This window comes from Schistocerca gregaria, chromosome 1, assembly GCF_023897955.1.
Source record: "Schistocerca gregaria isolate iqSchGreg1 chromosome 1, iqSchGreg1.2, whole genome shotgun sequence".
NCBI lineage: Eukaryota > Metazoa > Arthropoda > Insecta > Orthoptera > Acrididae > Schistocerca > Schistocerca gregaria.
This window is the reverse complement of record NC_064920.1, coordinates 1041491693-1041517173: the sequence shown is the minus strand read 5'-3', so window position 1 is coordinate 1041517173 and position 25481 is coordinate 1041491693. Positions and strand designations below refer to the sequence as shown.

Here is a 25481-nt window from a genome sequence, read left to right as displayed (position 1 = left end):
TGTATCCGTCTTGACGTTCTCTATTATTTGCGGCTAAGAGGTCACGTGTGTTTTCTCCACCATTTACAATTCGTGTGGGCTCGTGCACTAATTGTTCAAAATAATTCACAGAGAAAGCATTCAGTACAATTTCGGAAGATGTTTTCTGTCTGCCACCGGCTTTGAATATGTATTTACGCCAACAAATCGAGGGTAGATTGAAGTCTCTACCAATTATTACTGCATGAGTGGGGTACTTATTTGTAATGAGATTCAAGTTTTCTTTGATGCGTTCAGGTATTTTATCATCTGAGTCGGGGGGCCGGTAGAAGGAGTTTATCATTATTTTGGTACGGCTGTTGAGTATAACCTCTACCCATAGTAATTCGCAGGAACTATGTACTTCAATTTCACTACAAGATTAACTACTACCAACAGACACAAAAACACCACGATCTACTTTATTTAATCTATCCTTCGTGAACCCGGTTTGCGTCTCTGTAAAAATTTCGGCAGAATTTATCTCCGGCTTTAGCCAGCTTTCTGTTCCTATGAGGATTTCAGCTTCAGTACTTTCTATCAGTGATTGAAGCTTTGGTACTTTTCCAACGCAGCTACGATAATTCACAACTACAATACCGACTGTTGCTTGGTCGATTCTCGTCGTTTCTTTGGCCTGTACCCTTTGAGACTGGAGCCCTTTTTGATCTTTCCCAAGACTGTCTAACCTAAAAAACCGCTCAGTCCACGCCACACAGCCCCTGCTACCCGTGTTGCCGCCTCCTGTGTGTAGTGGTCACCTGAACAAAATTGGGGGAACCCGAAACCCAACCACTCTACAGCGCACGTGGAGGAATCTGCAGGCTAGACGGTCGCAGAATCGTCTGAGCCTCTGATTCAGACCCCCCACTCGGCTCTGTACCAAAGGTCCGCAATCGGTCCTGTCGATGACGCTGCAGATGGTGAGCTCTGCCTTCATCTCGCTAGCAAGACTGGCAGCCTTCACCTACTCAGATAGGCGCCGGAAACCAGAGAGAATCTATTCCGATCCATAGCGACACACATCATTAGTGCCGACATGAGCCACCACCTGCAGTTGGTTGCACCCTGTACCCTTCATGGAATTCGGAAGGACCCTTTCCACATCTTGGATGACTCCCCCCCCCCCCCCCCCGGTATGAACACGGAGTGTACATTAGCTTTCTTCCCCATCATACCCATGGTATTTGAATAAGTGGACCCGACGGCATACTATGAAAAACACTCACAAAACATCACAGAACCATCTCTGGCCTGAATATACTCACCAAACACAGCGAGTTAAAGACACCATTGGGACGTTGGTGCACTCGTCGCTTTGATCCACACGAAAAAGAGACAGGATCGTGACTGTCGAACCACACTACATGCATCCAGCCAGCTTCTGTCCAGTTTCTGTGTTGTTTGTCCAATTTCACACGTGCGGATTTTTGGCCACCGTGAACAATGGACTTTTGTGAGGCACTTGATTCCAAATGTCATGTCCATCCAGTTCCCTTTGCAGTCTCCGTTCACAAATTACTTGACATGGTCTTGCATTCACTGCCAGCAGCAATTTCTGTTGCGTTTGAAACCGACTTTCACTGACAAAGTGTCTCCGGTCCCTGTCGACTGCGGTCGTTTTAGGACATCTGGTGTTAAGCTGGTACGCCGTTCCTTGTTGACACGTTGGACAGTTTGCATTGACACACCAATCGATCGGGGAACTTTATTCATGGTATGGTCCTGGGAAGTCCAAAAACCAAAGCCACGTTTCCACGTCGAACTCCATACAACCGAGAGCACATAAACACCATTTCGCCCCCATGACACAAGTTACGATTCAGGGGCCACCCGAACTCATGGCACCAGTTTACACCATGTACTGTGCTCTAAAACGACCAGTGTGCTCTTTTATGTGCGTGTAAAGCTTTTGCCAGTATAGTTGTGGCAGCAACTCACTACTGTCCTTGAACCATTCATACAATGCATTAAAAAAAAAAAAAAAAGGAGCCAGAGGCTCTAAAATGAAAACCACTGAACTAACCATGATGCCACAGCCCACAGAAGACGGTGTGGTACCGATAACAGTGATCAGACCCCAGACTCGCCTGTAGAGGGACACAAGCGCGGACCCTTCCAGCGGAAGGAGTGCGGGGAACGGAAATTCATCGAAGAATGTCTAACATTCTGCGTGGTGTCTGTTTGTTCTAAGTCGTGTCTCCCTACCACTTACGCGCAACGACGCTCTGAGCGTGTTTTTTAGGGTATTGACTAGTTTGAAGCTGGGACCTGTTGCTGGTAAGGAGACGCCAGACCACACATGACATGTAGACCACTGCACTCCCTGTAAAAGAATCTTAATAATAATTACATTTAGTGGAAGGGGTTCAAGGCTTTCGTATTTTTACTTAGCTGGTAAAATAACGTCGAAAAAGCAGTTAAGTTTACCACTGGAAATTTTATTCTACTGACAAAATATTGTTTATAAATTGCACTATTGATAAAAGGAAATATTTTAATACAGGATGATAAAAACCAACTACGTTCAACAAAAATGTGAACGAATATTCCCTGAATGGGTTTCCAAGTTCTACAATGGATCGAAGGATCACCTACGCCATATCACATCTATAATCTAGATTTAAGTTAAGTTTCATAAAAGAGAAAACTATCAAAATGGTCTACAGTGCTCCTCAATTATCTTTAATTACTTATCTAACCTGTAAATTACAGTGGCTGATGTGGCTTCTCAATAATTATATAACAGAAAAACCATCGCGTTTCAGATTTTTACTTCAAGTAGCAAATGTGAACACCATGAGATCTAATTGACGATTGACACTAGTATTACGTAAAAAGGGGATGTAACAGATGAGACTTCTGCAGTTCTGAGTGAAGCCTTATGCGCTCAAAAATGCGACATCGCTTGCGTTCATTGCCTTGTGGGTGTTTAGGCAGTGTCACGGGGCGGCGGGTGGCACAGCTCCACACACGTCGCCGTCTCGGAAGCAACTTTCTCATAACTTCTCCTTACTACAATTTACCGAAGTTCGTTTAAAAAAAAAAGCTATCTGGCTGTGTTTTCAACTGACCAATCAGGGTCTCAATGTTAACCTTACACTCCGCCTACAAAATTCTGTCTATCCAATGAGAAACGTCATACTTTTCTTGGTGGGGCAATGTTTTTAACGTTTGCGAAGTAACAGAGACGCGAAAAAGTCTCACGCTAAAACTTGCAGCTACTCTTGTCCTTTTAGTGTTATCGCAATATCTATACTGTTCTTCTGGAGGGCTCTATCTTTTAACATGGGCTGGGGGGCGGTCAGCTGGCGACGTGGGTGTCCGTCCCTTATCGTAGGGCCTTCTAGCTTAACACGGTTCTGCTCTCGGCTTCTGTTCTCGTTTCTCCCCTCGGAACTGCGTCTGTTTCTTGGTGGGAAGGTATGAGATGCATTTAGGCGTTCTTGTGTTAGTCTGTGGTATTCCATTTGCTCACTCATTGATCGTATTACTTTGGTTAATTTAATGTCAGGATTTACTCGGAGCTATGTGACATACTGCCGGTTTGGTATCATGTCAGGGTTTTCATGGAATGTGTTGGATTTGCCTGACAGCTTACAAATGGTACAAAGGTTGCAACTCCGATCTCTGTGGCAATGGCTGCCACTGTAGCTCTCCACTCTTCAGTAATGAGGCTTCCATGTGCTGGACAATGACGTCGGTAATACGGTGCTGCAGCCAACGACATCCGTCCTTCCCTCAATCACCTGTGCCACACATTGACCGTTGCAACGGACATGCGGCGTTCTTCGTACACTTGTGTCGTTCTTGGGCGAATTTCCGTTCCCCACACTCCTTCCGCTGTAAGCAAACGCACTACGCCCCTTTGGTCTTCTTCAAGCCTCCGTTTCCCTGTTATTAGCACTAATAATTGCAGTGGGCTGCCGACGATTGCACTTTCTCGCTCTGTCGACACGTGGTCGTGCACCCATGTCGCTCTACCGTCGGTTTTGGGATATCGGCGCTCTATAGGGGCCACATCGTCTTCCATAGACAATACCATTACGATCCCTTCAGCGGTTGTCGTTCTGCAGCCTATGGCTCGTTTTTTTTAATACATTTTATATTTCCTTGCAGCATGGCATTTCCGTCACGAAACTCATCCTGATAAAAAATTAGAACAGAGACAAGCATTTCCAGGTAAAGTGACCAATAAAATTCGATAGTTTGTAGGTCAATGTACACAACTGGCCATTAAAATTGCTTCACCACGAAGATGACGTGCTGCAGACGCGAAATTTAACCGACAGGAAGCACATGCTGTCGTATGCAAATGATTCGCACAAGGTTGGCGCCGGTGGCGACACCTACAATGTGCTGACATGAGGAAAGTTTCCAACCGATTTCTCATACACAAGCACCTCTTGACCGGCGTTGACTGGTGAAACGTTGTTGTGATGCCTCGTGTAAGGAGGAGAAATGCATACCACCACGCTTCCGACTTTGATAAAGGTCGGATTGTAGCCTATCGCGTTTGCGGTTTATCGTATCGCGACATTCCTGCTCGCGTTGGTCGAGATCCAATGACTGTTAGCAGAATATGGAATCTGTTTTGTTGTTGTTGTTGTTGTGCTGTTCACAACGTGCAAGTGTGCTGTGGACAACATGGTTTATTCCTTAGAACAGAGGATTTTTCTGGTGTTGGAATTCCACCACCTAGAACACAGTGTTGTTGCAACAAGACGAAGTTTTCAACGGAGGTTTAATGTAACCAAAGGACCGAAAAGCGATACAATAAAGGATCTGTTTGAAAAATTTCAACGGACTGGGAACGTGACGGATGAATGTGCTGGAAAGGTAGGGCGACCGCGTACGGCAACCACAGAGGGCAATGCGCAGCTAGTGCAGCAGGTGATCCAACAGCGGCCTCGGGTTTCCATTCGCCGTGTTGCAGCTGCAGTCCAAATCACGCCAACGTCCACGTATCGTCTCATGAGCCAGAGTTTACACCTCTATCCATATAAAATTCAAATACGGCAACCCCTCAGCGCTGCTACCATTGCTGCACGAGAGACATTCGCTAACGATATAGTGCACAGGATTGATGACGGCGATATGCATGTGGGCAGCATTTGGTTTACTGACGAAGCTTATTTTTACCTGGACAGCTTCGTCAATAAACAGAACTGGCCCATATGGGGAACCGAAAAGCCCCATGTTGCAGTCCCATCGTCCCTGCATCCTCAAAAAGTACTGGTCTGGACCGCCATTTCTTCCGAAGGAATCATTGGCCCATTTTTCAGATCCAAAACGATTACTGCATCGCGCTATCTGGACTTTCTTTGTGAATTTGTGGCGGTACAAACTGCCTTAGACGACACTGCGAACACCTCGTGGTTTATGCAAGATGGTGCCCGGCCACATCGCACAGCCGACTTCTTTAATTTGCTGAATGAATATTTCGATGATCGTTTGATTGCTTTGGGCTATCCGAAACATACAGGAGGCGGCGTGGATTGGCCTCCCTATTCGCCAGACATGAACCCCTGTGACTTCTTTCTGTGGGGACACTTGAAAGACCAGGTGTACCGCCAGAATCCAGAAACAATTGAACAGCTGAAGCAGTACATCTCATCTGCATGTGAAGCCATTCCGCCAGACATGTTGTCAAAGGTTTCGGGTAATTTCATTCAGAGACTACGCCATATTATTGTTACGCATGGTGGATATGTGGAAAATATCGTATTATAGAGTTTCCCAGACCGCGGCGCCATCTGTTGTTGACAATTGTAACTACTGTAATTTCGAAAGTTTGTCTGCCTGAAAATGTACTGATGTCCCAAGCATATTGCAACAAACGGTGTATTTCTATCGCTGCTCGTTTAGTTTGTATTGCCGTTTCAAATATACCGGTCATTTTTGAAACACCCTGTATGTGGCTTTTGAGGTTGGAGAGAAGCAGAATTCATTGTTGTGCATGGTTAGCAGTTCTTGCACGCTACAAATCGATATTCTCGAGGTGCTCTTTTGAAAGGTGCTGTTGCCAGAGATGTATATGACTATTTAAATATTTGACTACAATGGTAGGACTTTCTCTGCTATGCTGCTCTCGCGGTTAAAGGTAAAATAAAAGCAGTTGTATTCGCCTTACCTCTGGGTGTGTCAGCCTGACTTCAAAACACAATAACTCTCAGATGATTTATGGCTCAGTTGCAGAGGCGTGAAACGCGCACTTTACAACACACTGGCCCCTTCTAGTGGCGTTTCGGAAACTCGGTCATATGACGAAATCTGATACATTAACAGAACTGATATGATACCAGATTGCAACTGACTGATTTGGCAGTGTCAAGAGGAATTTGAAAAGGCATTGATAATCTCTGAAATGAACTTGTTGATTATCTTTATATCAAATCTCGTTGAAAGGAACATCGCCACTTCTCAAGAAGCCATTCACCGTTAACGGAATGAGGACTATACGCCAAACCACAATCTACATCTACATCTACATCCATACTCCGCAAGCCACCTGACGGTGTGTGGCGGAGGGTACCCTGAGTACCTCTATCGGTTCTCCCTTCTATTCGAGTATCGTATTGTTCGTGGAAAGAAGGATTGTCAGTATGCTTCTGTGTGGGCTCTAATCTCTCTGATTTTATCCTCATGGTCTCTTCGCGAGATATACGTAGGAGGGAGCAATATATTGCTTGACTCTTCGGTGAAGGTATGTTCTCGAAACTTTAACAAAAGCCCGTACCGAGCTACTGAGCGTCTCTCCTGCAGAGTCTTCCACTGGAGTTTATCTATCATCTCCGTAACGCTTTCGCAATTACTAAATGATCCTGTAACGAAGCGCGCTGCTCTCCGTTGGCGAAAGTATATGAATCGTCGCCGCAGCGTAAAGAACCAGAAGCCGCAAAGACTCTTTAAGCCAGTTCACCACCCGTGCAGCATCTGAAGCGCCAAAGAAACAGGTATAGGCGTGCGCATTCAAATAAAGAGATATCTAAACAGACAGAATACAGCGCTGCGGTCGGCAACGCCTATATAAAACAAGTGCCAGCCGCAGTTGTTAAATCGGTTACTGCTGCTACAATGGCAGGTTATCAAGATTTAAGTTTGTTTCAACGTGGTGTTATAGTCGGCGCAGGAGCGATGGGACACAGCATCTCCGAGGTAGCAATGAAGTGGGGATGTTCCCGTACGACCATTTCACGAGCGTACCTTGAATATCAAGAATCCGGTAAAACATCAAATCTCCGACATCGCTGCGATCAGAAAAATATCCTGCAAGAACAGGACCAACGACAACTGAAGACAGAAGTGTAACCCTTCCGCAAATTGCTCCAGGTTTAAATGCTGGCCCATCAACAAATGTCAGCATGCGCACCTTTCAACGAAACATCATCGATATGGGCTTTCGGTGCTGACGACCCACTCGTGTTCCCTTAATGATTACACGACACAAAGCTTTACGCTTCGGCTGGGCACGCCAACACCGACATTGGACTGTTGATGACTGGAAACATGTTGACGAGTCTCGTTTCAAATAATATCGAGGGGATGAAAGTGTACGGGTATGGAGGCAACCTCATGAATCCATAGACCTCCATGTAAGCAGAGGACTGTTCAAGCTGGTGGAGGCTCTGTAATGGTATGGATCGTGTGCAGCTGGAGTCAAAAGGGGTCCCAAATACGTCTAGATACGACTCTGACAGGTGACACGTACATAAGCTCCAGTCTGATCACCTGCATCCATTCAAGTGCATTGTGCATTCCGACGGACTTGGGCAATTCCAGCGGGACAATGCGACACCTCACATATCCAGAATTGCTACAGAGTGGCTCAGGAACACTCTTCTGAGTTTAAACTGTTCCGCTGGCCACTGAACTAGCCCAGACATGGTCATTACTGAGCACATCTGGGATGCCTTGCAATGTGCTGTTCAGAAGAGATCTCCACCCCTTCGTTCTCTTACGGATTTATGGACAGCCCTCCAGGATACATTGTGTTAGATCGCTCCTGCTTCAGACATTAATCGAGTCCATGCCACGCCGTGTTGTTGCACTTCTGCGTGCTCGGGATGCCCTACACGATATTAGGCAGGTGTAGCAGTTTCTTTGGCTCTTCAGTATAGTTCTGAATGGCGCCTTGTAAAACCAATTATATATTAAGTGAATTTTATCCATAGTGGATGCTGTTGAACTCCGTGACTTCCTTTATAGGGTGTAGTAAAATTTCCGCTACCAGTCACAATAAAAAATTATTTATTCGTCACTAACCAAGTGGAAAAACTGTCATCACAGTGTAATTATAATAATGATGCTTCATCTTTATATAAGTACAGGTATATTTTCGACAAATGCTGCCTTGCCACTTGCAATTGTTCCATTTGTATATATGTAGTCACCAGCAAATAATTTTCTTTGTACTTATACAGTGATCTCCAGCAATATAAACATGTATGCTTATAAACCTGTGAGGATGGACACAATCCCGAAACCGCTCACGTGACGAATAAACAATCTTTTATTGTGACTGGTAGCGTAAATTTTTCTACACCCATATGCATATTAACTATTCAGTGTCTGTTTTTATAACCGACACCATAATAAATTTCTGCTCCTACACACTAGTTGCGCACGTTTGGAGACAGCTGTTGGAAACTCCTTTGTTGACAAAAACAACCCTTTGCTCTACAACTGTAGGAGGGTGTTTGGAGTAATGAACTACTTGGACGAATGTAACAAGCTTCTTGACTGATTTCGCGCCATAATGATGGAAACTGAGGCTTGGTATTCGTCTGTATCATATTTGGGGATACAAAATACGTCAGCAGTGATGTGCATCTTCACGAGTGTCGGACTTTTAAATAATCATTCTATTCTCCCTTGACTATCAGTCCTTTATTCATGACAAATTATGCTTGATGCAGTAACAAACAATGCAATAATTCAACTGTGATGTGCAGCAGTTATACGCAGCAGACACCTGCAGAATGCATTGGAGGCTATCAGCTGTAGTTCCTCATCATCTCATGTATTTCTGACAAGCACTTAAGATTGCAAATAGTCTGCCTGAGTGCTTAAGCAGCACAATTTCTTTCCCTGCAACCAAAAGGGTACACGAGGTTCTCGATTTGTTTCCTCAGACTTGTCATCGATCGGCATTTAAATGGGCAACACCTGTTACAGTATGACCTACAGGGCAACCTAAGTGGTTAATTCCAAGAAAATTTATGACACATCTAGATATAGCATTAAAAATCTGGAAATATAATAAATCAGCAAATTGTTTCTCCATCATTGTGAAAAGAAGCCTTTCCATCACCACTGTGTGATTATTCACGTTTACTGTTGATTTGGTATATGATTCAAATCTCAGTCTGTGGATGGCAAAATTATCATGACTAAAACGTAATTTTTCTTTGATCGATTGATTTGTTTTAGTCTACTTCCACCTCATTTTCACTCAACTCATTGTTCTCCTGTTTCTCCCAGTAATTCCCAGCATGCCTCTTTGCACTAATCAATGGATAACCTTCAGTTTAAACAGTACCTTTTGAATGGCATTATTGGTTGATATGTTGCATAGAGGTTTAATCCCCCAAATTGGTAAAATTTGTTGATTCACTTTTGCTGGAACCCTACCTTACAGAAGACCAAGTGTCATGTCTTAAGTGTGATTGTCTAGTTGAGGTGACTATGATAAGTGAAGGTGGAGTGAAGTATCATGTTTGTGATGATAACAGAAGGATGAAACAAAATGCACAGCCTACTCATTTCAAACAGCACAAAGGTGATAGCAGAGTTTAAAGTTCTCATCCAATCAGCATCAACGACATCTGGAATTTATCTAGGAAGTTGGCGCAAACTTTGGAGTTCAGGAACTTTATGTCACCATCTTACAAAACAAATACTGGCAGTGATTAGCTCCGTACTGCTTTTAGAACCAGATGCCCCTAGTCGAGCACTAAGGTACAAATGTGCGTTACCAACCTAGGTTACAGAGATGAGTTGGTGTTATGTTAAAAGCCCGTGTCTCACTGCCAACAAATAGAAAACTGTTAATATACACTGATTACAAACCTTCTGATCCACATATTGGACTGTCTTTAATTGCTCTAAATGCACAAATTAATCAATTGGTTCCTTGACTTCATTGTCAATTTCAAATATTTTCATTTTGAATGCATTTTATAGTTCCTTGCCTGTGGTATGGCATTTCTGTCACAAAACCCATCCTGAGTTTCACAATGATTTATTATAACTGATTTCCAGGCCAGCTTTCAGAATTTACTCTTGTGTTTTCATTCATTTGTTGTTGGATTTTTCTGCATGAGAGTTAAACACTATCATGCCATCAGCAAAACAAAGGTGGTTCAGTTATGTTCAATTAACATGTAGTAGTTATTTGTCCAGTTTAGGGATCTGAAATCTTTCTCTAGGGCTCCTAGTAATAATTTGGTGACACATTCTCCTTACCTGGATCCTCTTTCAATTCTTAACTTCCAACTGTCCCTATGAAGTTTTAAATGGAAACTACAGCGTTGACATTTATATTCTTCAAAATACTAATATAGGTTGAATCAATAACTTGCTATTCAACTGCTGCTAGAACTAATTTTTTTTTTTTTTTTTTTTTTTTTTTTTTTTTTTTTTTTTTGCAATTGAGATCAAAGGTTTCAAGAAATCATTGAGTTCCTGGTGGACAAATAACTCACATTCCTTTCTTTATTCTATGATATTATCCAGAAGTGATAATTGGTACATTGTTCTGGACCAGTTATAAATACAGCTTGCTTCTTTAGTTGATTAAAATCCAGTTTTTAAGTATATTTGCTGATAAATGAAAACCATAGGCATTTTAGAAAGGAAGCTTTCTTATGAAACAAAGAATTATAGTTCTGTTCCATATTTTTGGGAATTATCTTCCTTGTCAGATGCCCTGAAAATAATTTTATATTACTTTTCCTCCATTTCTAACCATCTATGGAAACCCCATTCTATGCTCAGACACAAAATTTACCTTCTCCGCCATAGAGGCACATTTTTAATAATTGTACTTACTGCATTAAAAAACGGAAGTGTCTTCTTTGACTGCAGTTTTTAAAATCACTTTTTACTCTGTGCAGATTTTCCTACGCACTGAGTGCATAATTTTCTGTGAACTGTGCTGCACTGCTTTGGTGTATTTAAAAAATGAAATCATGCAATTACTAAAAACTTTAGTAATGGGTATTTATTTCTAGCAACTAGTTTTGGGCAAATGACCATACTCAAGTCACATGATAATACTAAATTAAATATAAGGAAGGTACCCTGGGTCAAACACATAACTGGTTTTTAGTGACACTTTCTGCAACTTGACACCATGGACCCTTCTTTAAACTTAATACATGTTAATCTCTGACTGAACATGACCACTTGGCTAAAACTACTGGCACTTAAGCATTCTTTAGGTGAAACTTCATTTTTATATTTGCCAATGCAGCCACTAAAGTCAAATCTGGTACTAAAAGTATACACAAATGGATAATCATGTTTTATCTTTCTCACTCTGAATAGAACACTTGAAAATGCTATCTTGTTGAGGTTCTGATTCCAGACATAAAGTGTAACACTGCTAAAATTTAAATTAATCTATGTATACTCTCCGCTGACTCATTTATGGTGCCACTTTACCAAATGGAAACCACCTACTGGGAAGACATGACAAAAATCCGAAAAAAATTAATACTTACCACAGAAAATGTTTGTCATGTGAAAAAAGAAGGGATGTAATAGCATACTGATGAATGTAAATATAAGATACCTAAAGATTGAATCAGCATATTCAATCACCCCGTGGTGCAATTAAATTCGTGACCAATTTTGCTTTGATTGCATCACACTAGCCACTAAATGTAAGGACATATATTTCAAAAGAAAACACACTGTTCCTGAACCAGATTTCTTTTTATATTTGTGTAGTCAATAAATTTACATGTTTAAAACATACTCTGTTTGAAATACTGAAAAGTTCACAATATTTCATTATTGCCAGCTGTAAAAAAGGTCCATATTACACAACACACAGGCACTTCTCAGATATCAAGGCAATTTCAGGACGGATTTGAAGCTTAATTCTTGGCTGTAAAACATTCTAAAACACTTTGTCTTCCTTCATTACGGCTGTGAAACATTAAAAATGTCAAATAAAAACTTGAATCCAAAGTCACAGACTGACTCATAGTGAAGCTACCGAGCACGTTTTGTTTGTAGAAATTCTAAAAATTTTGCAGCTTCTGGTCTTCTATCACAAATCATGGTTCAGACACCATTCCAAGTACATATCAAAACGCTATTTTAAACCAACCTACCAATTTAAAATCTTAGTTCGGGAAAAATAAATAATGGCAGGATCATCACTATCACAGGTATGATTCCATATGTGTGAAATGGCTTGTTGTTAGGACTTTACGATACTCTGAGAAATTGTGCCTAAACATTACAAAAAATTTGTACCGTTAAAACCTTCAGAGGCCTCTTGCCAACATTTGATAACAGGTAGTCATAGTTGCACGGCACATTGTTTCAATGTCTTCTCCATTGTTGAATAACTTTTTCATATTTTTAAATGAGTGATCAACTTTCTGCTACACTTGTATAAACATGCGAGCACATAACTGTGCATAAGAAAAGTAAGAACTACAATAACTTTGGTCTGTCTTATTTGTAAGGATTAACATAAACTGTAGCACTGTGCATACACTAAATTCGTAATTCCCCTCATGTTTTCAGCTTATACACTGCATCATAGAGTCCACAGATGCCACTCTCGAACAATGACTCGGCATTTGAGCATTATACACATGGCTGACACATTTCGAATTATTAAAATAGTTTAGGAATTTTTAGGCAGCTGTTACCCATACAGGCTACTGATTCCAGCAATGTCTCTGACTAGTAATCACATAGTAAAATTAAACAGCTACAAATTAGGTAACAATGCATTATTGCACAGTGATCGCTATCGAACTGTAGCATAATGACTAGCAACCTCTCTGGGCATATCTGTTATCTAACAGATAAGCTGACATACCTTAATTGTAATCTTAATTAAGTACACATAACTGTTTTCTCAAAAATTTAATACTACATAAAATAGCTGCTTCAGTAGAAATAAGTCTGATGTAAACCTTCCAGTAGGCTTGCCATTCAATAGGAACATAACATAGGATATTATAAAAATTACAAATCTACATAAATTTATCAAACAACCCTGAGTTTCTCAGAATAGTTTCTCATTGTGAATTAATTCTTGTGAAAAGGATGTTAGTGGCAATGCAGCATGTAGTGATATATCCTATGTCAATAATTTTCAAAACTGCGAACACTGAGCCTGGCTAATGGCAGAATACTGGAAGATATTTGGAAAAAAAGTACAACGCATGCTTGAGCTATATCACTCAATACACATGCAATAAACAGGATAACAACAACTACAGGCCAGTTAATATAATATTGTGCACATAACTTGTAACCTGAATTTTTTTCATATAGTTTAGAGAAGGAACAGTGTTGTTTTATTAATAACTGTGTTATGAATATATCTCTGTACTGATTACACTTCTGTTAGGTAACACAATGTGTGCGTTCAGACATCAACGCAAGTAACAAACACATTATTCGAGTAAGGGTTTCCACATAAATACTGTGACATATGCATAATCAATATGTTACTTAAATATTCTTTAAAGATAATAATGTAAAACATTCAAGAGAAACGAAAGGCTCCACTTATTTTTCAAATGTATCCATTAGAATCTAGTAGAAAGGAAACAACAGTTTCGACCAAGGACCTTGACAAGGCTCCATTTGTGAGATCTCTTTCCACAATGTTGTATTAATACTACATTTGATACATATGTTCCTTTTATTATTTCTCAAAAACATAAACTGAGATCTTAATGGCCAAAATAAGTCATTGACAAAAATTACACCTGTGAGATAACAACAGTGTCCAGGCAAGTTTTTAATACTGGACCATTCATACTGATGGCATACCTACTGCAAAAGTCTTTATCACATTTCCTACAGACATTGAAAACATTACATGTAATAATGGAGTACACTCAGTGTAACGTCCTGAGTTCTTTCAATTATTACAAAAATAACAAGTGGGGACATTTGTATTTTCATTACTGTACATTACAGATACTAAGTACCTGAATATCCACATAAATTCTGAGACAGCTTATTGTGACTTACTGTTTGTCACGAACTGTTTACCCATTATAATATTTACAGGATATTAATGTCCTTTATAAATTCTTTTAACTTCAGTACTATTTATAAACAGATAATCTACATACTAGCTATTCACCTAATCTACTGTAGAAGAATTAAAGATATAAATATGAATAAACAATAAGATAATAAATATTGATTATACTCTATTTGTCTGGCACGTTGGCTGAATTCTCGGAGAATGGCCAATGTCAAATTACCTAATAACATAAAACAATTACTCTTTCTCTCTCTCTCTCTTGCTCTCTCCCTCATTCTCACTCTCTTTCTCTGACTGTGGAATGCTGTATCAGCATTTCAGCAATAACCTCAGTGGAAGAAACTACGAGTCACCTCTCAAAAAATATGCCTTACTACGGATTCTTCTTCCCATTTGCGCCCCCCCCCCCCCCCCCACCTCCCAATGAAATGAAGCCTGCATAAAATAGAAGACTTGAAGCTTTTAAGTCCACAGTGGATACCAACGTGTCATGCAGGCTTATGGTACACTACAGCCAGAATGGAAGAGTAAAAATACAATAGATGTACAGAGTTCCTTTGTATGATATTTATATTTTTGGTGTGGTAATTATATGTTACAACAAGCACACTGTCGAGGCAGAGATCCCTGGCGATCAGCAACACTTGAGGACAGAGGACAGCCAGGATCAGCTTCTCCCCACATGTGACTACACTGGCACAGGAGGTGTGGAGTGGTCAGGCCAGCCTACTGGAGGCGTGCCTCTCCCAGCGACGCCTGGGCTGTCTGGTAGGGCGACAGGCCGGGGAAGGCAGCTGCAGCAGCTGCAGCAGCAGACGGGAGGCCGGCCTGAGGCAGCGTCGCGTAGGTGTACGGCGTCACATAGCTGGCAGCACCTGTAAACACAGAAACATAAGTGAACACACGTCGTATGAAAACTGTACTTCTGGCGACAGGGACAAAAAAAGACTTTAACCAACATGCATGCGCATTCTGTATAGTGTAATAATGGCCACACCGATGCTAGGGGACTAGACATAATGAAGACAATCAATGAATCCAAGTCTAACAACCACAGCACATCAAAACAGAATAGTAGCTAGTTCAAATACTGATGAAACACTTGTCTCAGGAAGAATACTCGAAAATGATATTAAAGAGTGGTGGGTAAATGATGACTCAACATATGATCACAACACAACATATACAGGTTGAGTTACCTAACGTTACCGCTGGATATATTTCGTAAACCACATCAAATACTGACGAATCGATTCCACAGACCGAACGTGAGGAGAGGGGCTAGTGTAATTGGTTAATACAAACCATAAAAAAATGCACGGGAGTATGTTTTTTAACACAAACCTACGTTTTTTTAAATGGAACCCCGTTAGTTTTGTTAGCACATCTGAACATATAAACGTCCTATGAAACGCCCGTCGAACGTGTACCTCACCCCTCATGGTAATGTACATGTGCGTAATGTGCTGTTCCAGTCTCTTCTGTACCTAAGGTCCATCACCGTTCCCTTTGGATCCTTATGTAATTCGGTGCTCTCCGATACACATGATCGAACAGCGGAGGAGCGGTACTCAAGCGTCAACTTTAGGTTACAATATCTCCGGATGTAATTAACATTTTACAATGCAACAAACGGCACTGATTACGTATTTGTTTATATGTTCAGATGTGCTAACAAACCTAACGGGGTTCCACTTTTAAAAAAACGTAGGTTTGTGTTAAAAAACATACTTCCGTGCATTTTTTTAGTTTGTATTAACCAATTACACTAGCCCCTCTTCTCACGTTCGGTCTGTGGAATCGATCCGTCAGTATTTGATGTGATTTACGAAATATATCCAGCGGTAATGGTAGGTGACTCACCCTGTATAGGTCTGGAGCATAAGAAGGATGTAAGAGCTCAAGAGTATATAAAACACCACTATAATATTCAAAATTCTGACTTGTCACTTTCAATGGTAAGTTTTAACTTGCCAGAAGGATTTTACCTTGCCAGAAAGACAAGAGGGTCACCTCAGGCTTGACAAAAGAGCAAGTGGGTTTGTAAAAGCAATAAAACATGTAATGCACAGGGCTTTGTTGACTATCAGAACTGTAGGTAACTAAAGAGGCCTGCACGTGTCGTAACATACATCTTCATACCTTACGGGGAAAAAGAGGGAGGGGGGAAAGGGGAGGGGAGACAGGCAGAGAGAGAGAGAGAGAGAGAGAGAGAGAGAGAGAGAGAGAGAGAGAGAGAGAGAGAGAGAGAGATCAACAGCCAAGAATTTATAGAGCAAAACAAGGAATAATCATTAAGGTACTTAAGGACTGGAGGTTGAATTATGTTTCAAGTGAAGTGAGCCTAAATCCCTAGGGTACATCTTTTAAATCAATGGTTACCAAAATAAGAGCACCTACACTTTCTTCAACCTTAAAAAGAGAAAGATGGTCAGGTAAAAAATTACTGGGAAGAGTCGACCAGCTTGTGGATACAGGTGTTCATACCGAATGAGATATATAGGATGATGAGATAAAAATCAGAGCAGATACAGAGAAGAATTGGACTCCAATTATGATCTACATATTTCAGTATACATACTTCACTAGGAAGAAGAAAAGACAGGCTGCTTGTCCAGACTGCACTGAGGTCGAAGTGCTTCGAGTCCAGAAGGTTACGTCTGGGCCTTACTTGGCAAGTCTGTTAAATGTCTGTTTCAATGGACATTTCAAATTCATGTAAATTATTTTACGTAGCCATCCTTAGCAAAAGGAACGACAAGGATCCCACAATGGCGATGTTCTGTCGACCCAAATGGCTATTAAACAACTTATCAAAATTCCAAGAGAGGTTGTTCTCCAAGATGCTAACAGAGCTAAGAGAACTGAGAGCATTCAATGAAAACCAATAGGGTTTCTGAAAGGGAAATTCATGGAAGATGTCATTAATCAATCGGTGAGCACTGTAAAAGATAAAGGCCCATAAGCTGCAGGAATAATGACGGACATCTTATGAGCATGCGACAGCGTGTAGTGGAAAGTAGAAACATTCGGAAAGTATAAACACAGAAGTATTTACACACGCGAAAAGTAAAACTTCCTAGCTCTTGCTTAAAATGTCGGCTCCAGAACCTTTGCATCAATGCAAAAAATCGTGAATATAGCATAAAATTTAGACTGTCTTTGCAGCTAATCAGAATATAATACCTGTATATTCTCGTTGGTGTCGTGACACATGGAGCTGGTGTTTCAGCTCATATATTAAGAGTGACAACACTGGTGAAAGACACCGGAGACACTCTCATGGCAATTTTACAGAAGCAGCCTATTGGCGTCAGAGAGAACATCAGTGACATTGTGGGCGAGTATGCTGACAGAAAGTTTGCAGGAAGCTTGGGATAGCAGCGCTACTGGAAGACGTGATTACGAAATATTTCCTAACATCGTGGAAAGGTTACTGATAGGCAATATTCGTCCACTTTGGAGGTTGGCCCACTTTATATCCAGTCATAGAGAATAGGTAAACTACCTGAAAAGGGTTAAAAACGAAAGAGTGACGAATATTTATGAGCATTTTGAATCGCCACAGTGCATCATCATGGATTGTGCAATAAACAGATATGTGTAACCCTGAGAACGTCGCATCAAAAGCAACGAGTGGGCACACAAACTCGACAAAATGGGATAGAAGTACAGTTGAAGAGCAATGAAATCAGGAGAACAACATGATGCTGTGGGTATATAAAGAATGTCACACGAACACAACAGATGATAGACTGTAGTGATTCTTGTAAAACAAATTATCGATAGTTAAACTGAACGCCATAAGAGTGTACGCTAATTTACTACACAATTTTCATTACCCTTAGAATTCTACTAATGTGTGTCAGGATGTGGACGATAAGAAAGAGTATCCCTCTGGTCCGACACTTCATGCACACCCAAAGGAATAAACATATGTAATAATCTTTTCTTCTGTAAAATATTGAAGTCGACTGGAAAATAATTCTAGGAACATCACATCAAGCAAGAAGCGCATACCAGACGAAGAGAACGTTGCGCGCTGATACTATGAAGGGGTACTCATATGTGAAGGGCTTACTTCAATAATGGTACAAGTCCATTTTTGTTCATTCTGAGATACAGAGTCCTAAAGTTAAATGAGTGCTCAAAAATCTGCAGTTGAGATACCAGAAGTATTAAAACATGTGGCTTCTTGCTAGAGATGAACATTTCTTTCTGTTTGTATGGATCATTAATTTCAGAATCATTATAGGCAGAAAAGTGGAGCTAATGGACTTGTACCACTATTGAAATAAGCCCTTCATATGTAACAATTATTTTTAAAAATCTTCCTTAATACTCAGTATACAAAAGCGAAGCGCTACATTTATAAATGGGATTAAAATGGACATATCAGATTGTGAGACAAATTTTATGATTATTACTAGAAATTTAGATACCAGTAGATAATGAAGATTTTTTTTGCATGTCAGGGAAGCGGCGATGGATAATGCGATTAACTGGAGCATCTTTGTCTACTATTACCATGACAGATTAGAGAAAAGAAGGTGACTAGAAACTGGCTACACATTTAACTCTATATCCATAAAAACCATTTATAATGCACATCTTGAAATATATCAGTAACATATACTGTGTAACGCAATTAAAGCGTCACTTTTTCAAACTTTTTGAAATTTCGCTCAAAGGTGCCCACAACCTTTCTCTATAAAGCAGCAAAATCGTGACGCCCTGCGCCGTGACCCACGGGCTCGGCTGCATTTGAAACGTCAAGGTGTCCACATATGTGAAGAAAAGGCCAGAGCTCAAAAGTTCATGTGAGCCGTAAGGTAGATTACTGATGTCACACTGGCACCAAAACTCACCATAATTCTGCCCAACGCCGCCGTGGAGGTGTCACACAATGGGAAGGTCGGAGCCCTCTCTTACCCACAGTTTAACCCTTCTTTTGATAGAACTCAGAATCGTGACGCCCAGCCCCGAAATCAATCGTTTTTGTATGGATTTCCGAGTAAAGCGTTCCAAACACCCCGCCACTCGGAAACGACACGAGAAAGCCTCAGGAGATGGCATAAAAGGGTCAATGAAGCCAAATCTTCTCTTGAGCCGTTGATCCCACACATTTCGTGGTCGAAAACAACAGTTCACAATGCGATGAGCAACATCCCCCCACACGCTTCGATCCTTCTCTAAGGACATCGTGGGCCTGCAACCCCACTGAATGTGATCACACCCCTCTGGAGTGTAGCACACAAGCAATTTTTTGTCTGGGGTTACGAAAAAGGGACCCTTTAACTGTGTTGCGCAGTGTATTGTTCTGCGAGTCCATTAACAGACTGTATACTGAAATTATGGTACACTTTTGCTTTGTAGTTGGCATGGTAACATTTTTGTCATCATAAGAAGTATTTTTAGATAGATTTCCATACGTGTTTTCGTAACAACTTATATACTGTAGTAGGTAAGCCTGACATAAACGTCAAGGCTATTTTTGAACATCACATTGGTGTTCCGATCTTATTGAACTGACTTTCGGAGGACTTGCGTTTAAACGAAGGCACCAAATAATAGTGCAACTCAGCATTTCTCACATTAACAAACATTGCCAAGAGTGAAAGAAGCGATAAAAATTCAATGACTGACCAGTGATCGAAATTGCGACCTTTGGATCCGTAGTTTGGCACTTTAGTAGTGAAGAACGCTGAATTTTTTGTCCTTCCAATCTTCGAGCTCCACCTTTCGACAAACAATCGCTCGCGCTGGGATTCGAACTGGCGACCCACAGTACGACAGTCAGCGCCGCTAACCGCTAAGCCGCAATGCACGCATCAAATACGTGCTATTGACGAGATTTGAAACTGAGACTTCACGAGCATCAGAATCTGACGCTACACACCGGGCTAACAGCAACTCCAAGTGTCCGACACAGTAACTTATCTACGTTGGAACCGAATGCAACTGAAAAAATTTGGGAACTTTTTCACTCTACTGGTTTAATGTGTTCATGGTATCTGGCGATGTTGTAGAGAGTAACTGGATTTCGTTTGATTTTTTACCCCCATTTGTCTTGGAATCAGTACTATGCTTAAAATATCGCCTGCAATTTCACTCACTAGAGTAGAAGTGTCTTCAGTGAGGACCCGCTTCGGACTGAGCCCTGACCACCAGCGAAGACGTGTCTGGAGACGCAACAGACAGCGGTGAGATACTAACTCGCCGTCATCTAGGACTGATGATCTGGGGTGGCATTTCTTTTCTTAGCAGGACCCCTTTGGTTGTCTTCAGCGGCACTCTTACTGCACAGCGGTACATCCTTAATCTTCTACGCCCCGTTTTGTTGCTCTTCATGGCAAGCCATCTACATCTATATCCATACTCCGCAAGCCACCTGAAAGTGTCTGGCGGAGGGTACTTTGAGTACCTCTATCGGTTCTCCCTTCTATTCCAGCAGTGTACTGTTCGTGGAAAGAAAGATTGTCGGTATACCTCTGTGTGGGCTGTAATCTCTCTAATTTTATCCTCATGGCCTCTTCGCGAGATATACGTAGGAGGGAGCAATATACTGCTCGACTCCTCCGTGAAGGTATGTTCTAGAAACTTCAATAAAAGCCCGTACCGAGCTATTGAGCGTCTCTCCTGCAGTCTTCCACTGGAGTTTATCTATCATCTCCGTAACGCTATCGCGATTACTAAATGATCATGTAACGAAGCGCGCTGCTCTCCGTTGGATCTTCTCTATCTCTTCTATCAAACCTATCTGGTACGGATCCCACACTGGTGAGCAGTATTAAAACAGTGGGCGAACAAGTGTACTGTACGTAACCTACTTCCTTTGTTTTGGGATTGCATTTCCTTAGGATTCTTCCTGTAACGAAGCGCGCTGCTCTCCGTTGGATCGTCTCTATCTCTTCTATCAACTCTATCTGGTACGGATCCCACACTGTTTGAGCAATATTCAAGCAGTGGGCGAACAAGTGTACTGTATGTAACCTACTTCCTTTGTTTTGGGATTGCATACATGATCATTCCATTTTAAATAAGTCCTAATGCCTACTCCCAGATAATTTATGTAATTAACTGCTTCCAGTTGCTGACCTGCTATATTGTAGCTAAATGATAAAGGATCTTTCTTTCTAAATATTCGCAGCACATTACACTTGCCTGCATTGAGATTCAATTGCCATTCCCTGCACCCTGCGTCAATTAGTTGCAGATCCTCCTGCATTTCAGTACAATTTTCCATTTTTACAACTTCTCGGTATACTGCAGCATCATCGGCAAAAAGCCTCAGTGAACTTCCGATGTTATCCACAAGGTCATTTATGTATATTGTGAATAGCAACGGTCCTACGACGCTCCCCTGCGGCACACCTGAAATCATTTCTACTTTGGAAGACTTCTCTCCATTGAGAATGAGATGCTGCGTTCTCTTATCTAGGAACTCTACAATCCAATCACCCAATTGTTCTGATAGTCCATATGCTCTTACTTTGTTCATTAAACGAATGTGGGGAACTGTACCGAACGCCTTGCGGAAGTCAAGAAACACGGCATCTACCTGGGAACCAGTGTCTATGGCCCTCTGAGTCTCGTGGACGAATAACGCGAGCTGGGTTTCACACGATCGTCTTTTTCGAAACCCATGCTGATTCCTACAGAGTAGATTTCTAGTCTCAAGAAAAGTCATTATACTCGAACATAATACGTGTTCCAAAATTCTACAAGCCATCCTCGGCTTACATTTCAGCAAGATAATGCCCGCCCCGCCAACGGCGGGAGTCCCTACTGCTTGTCTTCGTGCTCACCAAAAGGTACCTCGGCCAGTAAGGTCGCCGGGTCTCTCCCCAATTTAGAAAGTTTGGGGCATTGTGGGGACGGCCCTGCAACCAGCTCGGTATGTTAGCGATGCTACACGCCAATTGGACAGAATTTCGCACGATATCCCTTAGGAGGACATCCAACAACTCTATCGACCAATGCATAAGTGCCATTTGTAGACTAACGCTTTACTGACTTGCTAAATTTGTGCAGTTCTTTCTTTTGAATAAATCATCCAGTATTTTCTGACACGGTAATCATTTGTTTGTCTGTACAAGTACACCACATCTACCGATTTCCGTCCCATTCGGATAATTAATTCGCGGTTCGTCGTTTTTCTTGTCTTGAAGTGCATTACTCCAGTCTCCTATCTTTTTGGACTTGTAACAACGAGAAACTGCATACAGTGGTGTTCAAGTGGAAATACCGATCGTGCGAGATATGCCGGAGCACCCTATCTGGAAGCGAGAGTGTTACTAAATGCTGACATTAGTTCAACTTGCGGTCGGCGCACTGCACTGGGTCTGGACAGAACCCAAACAAGTGAACAGAACACGTTTGTTTCAAATCGGAGACACACACATACCATCAACATTTGCACCGTGTTGTACAGATATTTTCAGTTCAACAGATATACAAATATATATCTAAGAAATCAAACGAAATGCAAGTATTCAGTAACGATCCACCGGAGACCACGTGGCTCTCATACCAAAAGACTCAGGAAATACAGTACCCCTGAATGTCTGTAAGTATTGTCAGTAGAGTTCTGGTTCACCACGTATTTTAGAAAAATTAGCAGTTGCTGAACACAGTGTTGTGAATGAAAATAAAATTACTCTTATAAAGGAAAAATGTTGTTCCACGCATCAGTCTACTGCCAATGTCACCAACGAAACCGCCAAGATGACAGTGATAAGTTGGATCTGGGTCAGCGGGTCTAATCTTAGGTGTTCATGGAAACGGCTCTTGACCTTGAGTGAATATTCTCCGATTTATTTACGTCCCCACGGCCGCCACCAACATCACAACATCAATCTTTGGCACTGGGAATTCCGATATTCCTAACAAAGACGAGGAGGTAAATTGTCGGGGACAGTTCATATATATATATATATATATATATATATATATATATATATATATATATATATATATATATATATATATATATATATATTCAATTTGAAATGGTAAGGGAATTGAAAATACTTCATACACAAACGCTGTCACGAGAAAATAAATTTCCATCTCTACAGCACTGTCGAAATGTTAAGCTGGTGTATTATTTCTGTAACTGGGGATACTCTCCATTTATAACTATTATAAGTAAATGAAACATAAACACACCTTATCGAGTCATTCCATTTGCAATAAAAAGAATTCTACTAAGGAAAGACAATGCGGATTGTTGCAATCATCAATTCACATTTAGTTCGGTGCGGAGATGGGTGAACATTTTGATGGTTCCATAAATTCCATAACCTGATAGCAATCTTTTGGAAGATAATACAGGAAGAAATATCGCAATGGAAAGCTTGAACTATTAGATTTGGAAGATGCAATGGAAAGCGTGAACCATTAGATTTGGAAGATGCTTAGCCAGTTCTATCTTTGTCCAGAACAGGTTCCGTCAGATTTTTACCTGCTTCCAAATGGATGTTTAATTGAAAGGGCGCATCTTATAGACAAAGATGTTCTGTGATTGTTGCTCTGAACTATTTTTTTCTGGACAAGACGGTTCACCCAACATTTAAAATTTCGGAAGGCTTATCTTTGGAAGTCAACTGCCCGTACAGCGCAATGTGCTGAGTAGCTGTGTGATGCTAATTGTCCACCTACTCTCTTCACTTGAAAAAATCCAACACCAGTTGATAGTTCGTTTAAAGCATGTGTGTCTTTGTAATTTGAAAAAGTCGCCATGTAGTTGAGACGTGACTATGAAACGCTCTCAAGATGATCTCTTCTCTGCTGGCTTGCGTTCTGGAAAACGAACAAAAATGAAGATGACATGCTAGTGGACTATAGCATATGCCTTGAAGATATCGAAAGAAATTTGCTGTCGATGTGCTGATGGTGTTCTAAAAAAAGGATAAATCTGTGATCAACATGAAGGCTAGTCTGTTCACCGCAGTGCTTTACTAGTAATGGTCCTGTTGGAAATGGTATGATGTTGCCTTCCCACGACCTCTGAACTGACTCACCCAGCCATTTATAGGGGGACCTACAGGCTCTGCATGCTTGCTAGAGATTTCCTCGTCGTGCTTGCCCAGATTAATGTCGATCAGGACGGTCAAATAGTAAAGTGGTTAAAATATAAGTTGCATACTGATTTAATGTCAATACTAGACATAATAGGAAACAAAACTAATTCTGTTATGTCACGTAAAGTCATAACAAAAAGAAAATAGCGAAGCTTGATAAACACAAATAAATCCTTGGAAAAGATTCCACAGCAAACACTGTAGTTTCTTCTCACCGTCAGCTTCTATAGCACATTGTTTATAAACTAATTAGCCCTCCTCAAAATGGCAGACCTGTTTAATGTCGTTAAGACATATTGTCCCATTCCTCTACATCGGTCTCGATGATGGTATGTAAGGTCTCTGGTGGGGCAGGACGATCACCGCTCGTTTAGGCATGATCCGGGCATTCCGATTAATGTTCAGATCTGGAAAATATGAGGCCATTCCAACCGATTGATCTGTGCTCCACTGGGAAGATGTTCACAAGATTGTGACGATGGGAGCGTTCACCGTCGTCCATCAGCGTCAATATGGTCACTAAATATGGTCACTAAATGGCACCACAGTGCCTGCAAGGAAGTCATAATATTCCCATCTATAGGCATAAGGGGTGTGCTGCAGCCATACCCGATCCAACCCCAAAACATGACTGGACAGCCTTGATAACAGTGATGGTCTAAGATACCGTTAGGGTGTAAACATTTTTCTCATTGCCTTCATACACGAATATCAGTACTATAAAGATGGAGGTTGTTAGAGGTCTCATCAAAAAAAGAGCGCTTAGTCCCACTCCTGACTAGTCCACAAAGAGTGGTTTTGGGCAAGTGCAATACGAGCCCATCTCCGAACCCGATTCAGAAGAGGAGCCTTGAGTGGTCTTCTGGCTCGTAATCCTGCTCATAGAGCCTATTTCATATCATTTGTGTTGACACTCGCACTCTTGTAGCTGTGTGGAACTACACCCTTAAAGCTGTAGCATTATGTTGAGCGTTTCTGTGTGCACACTCATGCTCATAAATTATAGATAATGCTGACCCCTGGTCACAGGAGAGCCCGTAAAGCTTGGTGTCACGAACACAGGACATAGTCATTGGAAAAGTGGTCCCAGGTTATGTTCACGGACGACTCCAGGTATAGTCTGA

General features: G+C 41.3%; 1 protein-coding gene across 1 annotated transcript in view; it reads right to left on the bottom strand.

The window, feature by feature from the left end:
• Positions 1 to 11939: 11939 nt before the first annotated feature.
• Positions 11940 to 25481, bottom strand: part of LOC126279923 (RNA-binding protein 24-B-like) — a 320643-nt gene continuing 307101 nt past the window's right edge. The window contains exon 5 of the mRNA XM_049979717.1: positions 11940 to 15147. Within this exon, the coding sequence (XP_049835674.1) occupies positions 14999 to 15147 (149 nt within the window). The 3' untranslated portion in view covers positions 11940 to 14998. The remainder of the gene's footprint in view (positions 15148 to 25481) is intronic.